This window comes from Lathyrus oleraceus, chromosome 4 (genome assembly GCF_024323335.1).
Source record: "Lathyrus oleraceus cultivar Zhongwan6 chromosome 4, CAAS_Psat_ZW6_1.0, whole genome shotgun sequence".
Lineage (NCBI taxonomy): Eukaryota > Viridiplantae > Streptophyta > Magnoliopsida > Fabales > Fabaceae > Lathyrus > Lathyrus oleraceus.
The window spans coordinates 113,864,533-113,872,361 of NC_066582.1; the positions used below are offsets into that span (position 1 = coordinate 113,864,533).

General features: G+C 34.8%; 2 protein-coding genes across 2 annotated transcripts; one reads left to right on the forward strand and one right to left on the reverse strand.

Moving 5' to 3' along the window:
* Nucleotides 1-467: 467 nt before the first annotated feature.
* On the reverse strand, nucleotides 468-2,337 carry LOC127073860 (AAA-ATPase ASD, mitochondrial). Its single transcript, XM_051015100.1, has one exon. The coding sequence runs from the start codon at nucleotides 2,077-2,079 to the stop codon at nucleotides 604-606; it is 1,476 nt and encodes a 491-aa protein (XP_050871057.1). The 5' UTR covers nucleotides 2,080-2,337; the 3' UTR covers nucleotides 468-603.
* A 2,994-nt stretch (nucleotides 2,338-5,331) lies between these two features.
* Nucleotides 5,332-6,240, forward strand: LOC127136275 (uncharacterized). The gene has a single exon (XM_051062857.1). It carries the CDS (start codon nucleotides 5,332-5,334, stop codon nucleotides 6,238-6,240), a length of 909 nt encoding a protein of 302 aa, XP_050918814.1.
* The last annotated feature ends 1,589 nt before the right edge of the window (nucleotides 6,241-7,829 follow it).

A 7,829-nucleotide genomic window follows, 5' to 3' on the forward strand; every position in this document is an offset into this window, starting at 1 on the left:
CTCTTTTGACATTGTACTCGAGCCATACAACACATTGCTTACGAGAAACGACATAATATTATATTATTTCGTTGTTGATCTATATTATAGAGATTCAACAAAATTTTACGTTGACTGCCAACTGCCTAACACAATCCTCTTCTTTTAGCCGAACTTGAGACTAAAGCAAATAAATATCACTTAAACAAAATTAAAAAGAAAATAAATATCACTTTGTAAAAAAATAAGGGATCATAATTAATTCTAAAATTTGCATTTTAAATATAATTTTTATGTTTAAATTTATTGTTTAACTCACTTTAAATAAACATAAATATATGAAACTAATATACCTTTAACTCACTTTTAAGTAAAATTATTTTATTTTTCTTCACCTCATAATAAAAAATGAACTTAGCCCTGGACATTTGTGTATCACTACTACATATTGTTTTCATAAAATAAAAGAGTAAAACTTAACAAGTTACTCATACAATAAAGTTCAAAACTAGTCTCATAAATAGTACAAAATCAGAGATTCCAAATGCTATAAAACACATTATACTACTTACTATAATGACAATTCATGTGCCTAACATTTTGCCCTTATAACAAACAATTTTGCTACCTCTCATCATCATCAACAAACTCACCATTTTCCTTAATAACTTGTTCCTTAACTAAACCACTCCTCCCTCTCACTTCCTCAAGAGCCTCAATCAAATTCAAAAGACACTTATCAGCATCATCCATTGGTGACTTAGGCATAAGATTCTCAGCAACATCAGCAGGTGTAATCTTCACTTCACCAATTAACCTCTCAACACTCTCAAACAATGCATGTTTCTCAACTCTTAAGTAGTTATTAGCAAGCACTTTAAAACCATTATAACTACAATAAGAAAGTTCTATATGTTTGTCCATTCTACCCCTCCTTATAAGTGCAGGATCAAGCTTCTCCACATAATTTGTAGTGAAAACTATCAACCTTTCACCTCCACATGCTGACCATATCCCATCAATGAAATTCAATAGCCCTGAAAGTGTAACCTTGCTATTCCCACCCCCACCCCCACCCCCACTTCCTTCTTCCTTCACCTCCTTCCCCTTGTTATCATTCTCATCATCAGAAAAAAACTTACTTTCGCCTTTTTTCTTTCTCTGACCTGTTAGATCAAGTGAACAATCTATGTCTTCAATAACAATAATTGACTTACTTGTTGTTTCAATCAAAAGCTTCCTTAATTCAGTGTTGTCTTTCACTGCTGTTAACTCCAAATCATAAACATCATAGCCCAACAAATTTGCCATAGCAGCAATCATTGTTGATTTACCAGTCCCTGGAGGACCAAAAAGCAAATAACCCCTTTTCCAAGCTTTACCAATCCTAGCATAAAAATCTTTACTTTTGCTAAAAGTAACCAAATCTTCAATGATCTCTTTCTTTTTCTCTGGCTCCATAGCCATTGTTTCAAAAGTTGCAGGGTGTTCAAAAACAATGTGACTCCACATAGTTTGCTTATAGCTAGGCCATTTATAACCAGGACTATTTGTGTACAATTTCCTCTGTCGATTCCTCAGACGAATCTCTTTCCCTTCTTTCATCACATGATCCAAATAACAACCTGTTATCATGTCTCTATACTTTTTATGAAAAGTGAGTTTGTAGAATCTCTTCTCTTGTTCTTGATAATAAGGCATGGATCTTGAAGCTGCCATAACTTTGCTGCAAACCCAATAGACTTTTACGCCGTTGTAATCATCGGTCACTCTTTCGTATTCATCCATTGTTAAAACCAAGTTGGTGCTGTCTTTTCCTATCTCAGCTTTGAGTCTCTTTGCACTCTTTGATGTGTTGGCACTGAGATATGCTTCAACAGCTCCATAAGCATCACTTCTTTTGAGTCTGTCACCTAGGAATTCATGGAATGAGATTCTTATGTAAGGGTAGAAGTAGTCCATGATTCTATGGCTGTATTTCTCGAAGAAACGTAGGAGTTGGTATGGACAGTATTGTCTTATGATAGCCCAAATGAACATGAAGCTTGCTAAGGTTGACCCAATGGTTGTCCACATCTCTGTCATTTTGAGAGACAACATTGTTTTAGTGTTTATTTGAAGAGGGTGTTGTATAACTATAACCTGTTTGGCTATGTGAGGGGAAAGGAGTGAGTGGAGGTGACAATGTATATAAGAAAAATGAGTCAAATGACACTAAGATAGTATATAGTATAGGAATACTAATGTGGATTTTAGAGGAAAAAGGGAAAAGGACAAGGGAGGTAGAATATTAGGTTGCACTAAGTTTATTTGATTTGGTGGGACTATATGTGGAGGGTGGTTTGAAACTATGAAAAAATATGTGCTGATTTGCTGTATAGGATGTGTCTTATTATACAAGAAAGCTTTATGTGAAATGAGGAAAACACAAGAATCAGGTGCTTTTACATGTGCACACATTAATTGACAATTCATAGAGGATATGACATGGATGGGACATGACATCATCAAAGAGAGATTTTACCAAAACAATCTCAATAATCGAACAAAGATTTTGATTGAAAATCTCAAGAACCAAATCGATATTTTACGAGGAAAATCAATAGTCAAACAAAGATTTTATCATGACAAATTCATGAACCAAAGAAATCAAATAAGAAAATCACACACTTGATGAAGAACACTTAAACATGAACAACGGTACAATCAATCTCTCACAACTATTTTTTACTCACAAGACACTTGACAAACTCATTACGTATTATCATCATCAAAACTTTTAGAATCATCTACCATCAAAATCATCTACAAATAAATATACTTACAAACACATGATTCTAGTTATTGTATCAAAAGTCTTGCTAACATTGTACTCACGAGGTGTGTTGTATTTGTTTGTTGTTGCTCATGGCATCCTAAAAAGCTCTTCATCATGTGTAGCATGTTTTAGACCATCTGTTTTTTTTTTTATCAAAGAAATACTTAGTGTCATCCTAAAAGGCTAAAACAAATGTGGCCCTTCTTAATTATGAAGTGTGTTTTGCACCAAGACAAGTGAAATGTGTTGAAGTTGGTACTTGGCCTTGAATGTAGATGATGTGATTCTCAACTCAAACATGAAACATAATGGGGTCCTTCTCATGCTCACATATTAATGTGTCTACTTCTCATTCTCTCACACATGACATGTCATTTTCCTCAACTTGTTAGAACATGCAAATATATAATAACACAAAGACAAGAATAATTCAACCTCATAAAGTTACTCCACTAATGTTTTTTCTAAATTAGATACACCCATGTTACATGTTTGAATCTTATCCATTCTTTTCTAATTTTTCCACTAACCACTATTTTAAAATTAAGTTCAATCATGTTTAACTTAGCTCTAAAATGTTTGACCAGTGTTGCATTATTATAATGAATGTCATCAAAATTAATGTTGGAAAAAAGTTACTATAGATTATAATCACATTTCAACATAAACATATCCAATACACAATTTTTATGAATCCCAACATTTCCCAAATTTGAAGTACATTCCACATATTACCTTGGACAAGCACATGTTTGATTTACCAAAAGAAGAAAAAGGAATCAAGATGATATAGAGAAAAATGCAGTTCACACACCTGGCAGCAGAATAATAGGAACTCATTATCTACGCAAAAGCAATGATGCCCCATGTGAGGCTGCTGCTACCTATACCAACTGATGATGATAGCTAGAAATTTATAGACTATCTTTTAACACCAAAATATTTGTGGTGTTTCATTTAGATTCTTCTATATTAACCAACCTGGAGGTGGAGGTGGAACTGATGGTCGCGGTCGCAGTGTGACATTGGGTCTGAGATCGACAGTTGGTCGGTGGCCGAGTTTAATTTTTTTTGATTGGTGTGTATTTGATTTTGTTGTTTTGATTCGTTAATGAGTTATGTTTTAAGTTTGTTATAAATTCGTTGGATTTCAACAATTATAAATATGTATCTCTATCATTTTTATCTTTATAATTTTTAAAATTTTAGAGTTAAAGACATAGAGAAGAGTTTAAGAATTCTAATAGTAATCTTAGAGAGTCAAGAGTAAATTTCTAACCGTGTGTTCTTGAAATTTGAAAAATTCTTGAAGATATCTAAGGGGATTGAGAAACACTTCTAAACATTTTGACTTGTGTCATTCATACATAGAGATGGATAAACTGGAAAACACTTGGGGATACTGATAGATGGATGAGTATTGACCGTGCCTTTTTCATTGATATGAGTATCATATATCAAATGTATCCCTAATAATTCTAAACAAAATGTTAAGTAATTATTTACAATAAACTCTAATGAAATCTAATTATATCCTTTTTATATTTACATAGTCTAATACACTCTCGTAGTCGAAATTGAAGGTGAACGAATGTTGAAACTATTCCTAAAATCGTAAAAAAGTTGTATTGGAAGACCCTTCGTGGATATATCGACAATTTGGTAACGAAAGGGAACATGTAATACACACACTTGACCGCAAACAATTTTTTCCCGCACAAAGTGTATATCCATTTCGATGTGTTTGGTGCATTGATGTTGAACTGGATTGTCAGAAAGGTACACAGCGCAGACGTTGTCACAATAGACTAAAGTTGCTTTTATAACAGGGCAATGTAGTTCTAGAAGTAGATTTTGAATCCAACATGATTCAGACATTACATTAGCCACTCCTCGGTATTCGGCCTCTGAATTCGATCGAGACAAGGTATGTTGACGTTTTGCTGACCAAGACAACAAATTGTCATCAAGATACATACAATAGCCAGAGGTAGATCTTCTTGTGTCTGGACAACCAACCCAACTAGCGTCTTTGCAAGATACGATCTTGTCGATGGAGGAAGAATACATGTGGAAGCCAAAATCAACAGTACCATGAATGCAACGAATGATCTGTTTTAAGCCAAATTCATATTACCAACACCATCATCTCCAAACTAAAATCTACCATCGTTTCACACCAAGAAAACCCTAACCCTAACTCACCCTCACCTCCCGCTTCCTCATACATCCAATATTCAAATTCAAATTCTCCATCCCCCTTCCATACCAAAGCCCTAAATCTACATCCCTGTTAATGGCTAAAACTACCTACACATATTTTTCCACAAATTCTCTAAACCCTTATTTTCTTCACCCAAACGAGAATCCCTCACTCGTCCTTGTCACCTCTCCACTTGATCACAACATTTAAATCTCATGGTCACATGCCATGAAAGTTGCCCTGATCCACAAAAATAAACTTCAATTGATGGAACTTCACTCAACCTCATACCGACCATACCTTGTACTATCCTTGGCTTCGCCACAACACCATGGTGGTATCATGGATCCAACGTTCCATCTCCGACAACATATCTCAATCTTTTTTATGGATTGATCATGCACATGCATTTGGAAGAATATGGAGACCCGCTTTTTTTCAAGGTGATATCTTCAAAATTCCCGATTTTCAAAATGTTCTCACCAACCTCAACCAAGTAACTTTGGATGTCTCTACCTACTTTACAAATCTTAATTATATTTGGGAACATATTGATTCCTTTCTTCCCACTCGTGATTGCACCTGTGTAATGCCTTGTACAAGCGGTGCTACCTTTGATCTTCATGAATACAAATATAAAGACAATGTCATCAAGTTCCGTAAGGGACTCACAAATCAATTTTTAACCGTTCACTCCCAAATATTGTTGCTTGATCCTCTCCCACCTTTGGACATAACCTTTTCAATGGTTCTAGGTCAAGAACGTCCCTCCACCATTCCCATTTCTAATTATCATGAACATTCTCTAGTCATGCACTTTCAACCATCCAAAAATTCTAGGGGAGCCAGAGGACACAATTCTTTCCGTGCTCGTGGTTGTGGGCACTCAAACAGTGGTCATGGTTCTACCTCTCATCGTGTTTGCACCCACTGTGGTCGCACTAATCACACAGTGGAGACTTGCTTCATGAAACACGAAAATCTACTAGGTTACCACTATAAGAGTCAAAAGCCTTTCATCAATAATGCCACTTCTTCCACCCATATTGAGGTTCCCACTGATTCTCCTGTTGATTCTCAACATTCCATTGCCACCATTCAGAACCAATACATTCAAATCCTTCAAATTCTTCAACATCAACAATTTACCTCCATTACTCTCACTCCTTTTAATGGTGTTTCTATTCCTCATGTTAATTATGTTTCTACTTTCATCGATGGTAAGCCACATTTATATTAGGCAATCGATATAGGTGTTACTCATCATATTACTCCTAATTTACATAATTTTCATTCTCATTTCTTTGTGACACCCATACACATGAGACTCTCTAATGGAACTACTATTGTAACTACATTGCTAGCATAATACATATTTCCAACTCCTTAATTATTTATAATGTTTATTGCCTTCTCGCATTTCATGTTAACTTAATCTCTACTACAAAATCTATTAATTCTTCTTCTTATACTCTTACTTTTACTAACAAACAATGCTTAATCTTGCCAAAAACTCTATGAAAGTGATTGGTTTAATGGAACAATATGAAAACCTCTATGTCATCACATGTCAAGCCATTCCCTCACTCCCTATCTCCCATAACTGTAATACTATTTCTCACACTCACTTTATTCTTGGGCATATATGCCTAAGTCATCCCTCACATTATGTTCACAAACTTTTAGCTTCACAATGTCCTAGTGTTCTTTATAATATCAATAAAAATTTACTTGAATTATCTTTATGATCCACAAAAGTTAAACTAGAAAATACCTAATAAACTTTATTGCTTTCATTCAAACTCAGTTTTCCTCTACTTAAAAATTCATTTTTACTGATAATGGACCCAAATTATTAATGAATGGTTTCTACAAATCCAAAAGCATATTGCATCAATGATCATGTGTTGAATGTCCTCAACAAAATGACATTGTTGAGAGAAAACATAAACATATAGTCAATGTTGCAAGATCTTTTTCTTTCAAGCAATTTTTTTGGCACCTTTCCATTGCCCATGCTATTCATCTCATAAATAAATTACCTTCTAGTCTCCTCAATAACAATGATCGTCATTTTCTATTATCTAACAAATCCCCCATCTACAATATTTTCAAATGCTTTGGTTGTCTTGACTATGTTTCCACCCTTCCTACAATCACACTAAGTTTGAACCCAGGTCTCACAATTATGTTTTTCTAGGTTACAGAGAAGGTACTAAATGTTATATTTTATATGGTCTTACCACTAATTCTTTTCTTGTATATAGAAATGTAACCTTTCAAGAAACTTCCTCCCCTTTCATACAAACTCATTACCACCACTCCTTACCCCCTCTCCCAACCATATATCATGATAACACTGATCTTGAACCTGGTTTTACACCTTTTACTCCACCTCTACCAAACAACATCCCTTCAAACTCTTCTCTAAACTCACCTCTCACTCCCAACCTTTCCCCCTCATACCTCTTCTACTCTTCCACCACCCATTGTCTGAAAATCTACTAGAAAAATCAAACCACCTTCTTATCTAAACGATTACCAATGCAACCTTCTTAATAGTTAACCAAATCCCATCAATGTTACCATCCAACTAACCTACCCTCTTTCCTCGATTTTAACCTATCATCAATGCACCAACCATTACAAAAACTTTTGCTTTCCCTTTCTTCCACCATTAGACCATCCTCGTTCTCCCAAGCTAGAAAACATGATTGCTGGCTCCAGGCCATGCAAATTGTATTATAAGTATTTAACATAACCAACACATGGACCCCTGTTGATTTACCCCCTAATAAAACACCCATAGATTGCAAATGGGTTTACAAA

Coding starts and splice junctions, on each gene's coding strand:
- LOC127073860 (XM_051015100.1), bottom strand. CDS start 2,079: ATGTTGTCTCTCAAAATGACAGAGATGTGGACAACCATTGGGTCAACC.
- LOC127136275 (XM_051062857.1), top strand. CDS start 5,332: ATGGTGGTATCATGGATCCAACGTTCCATCTCCGACAACATATCTCAA.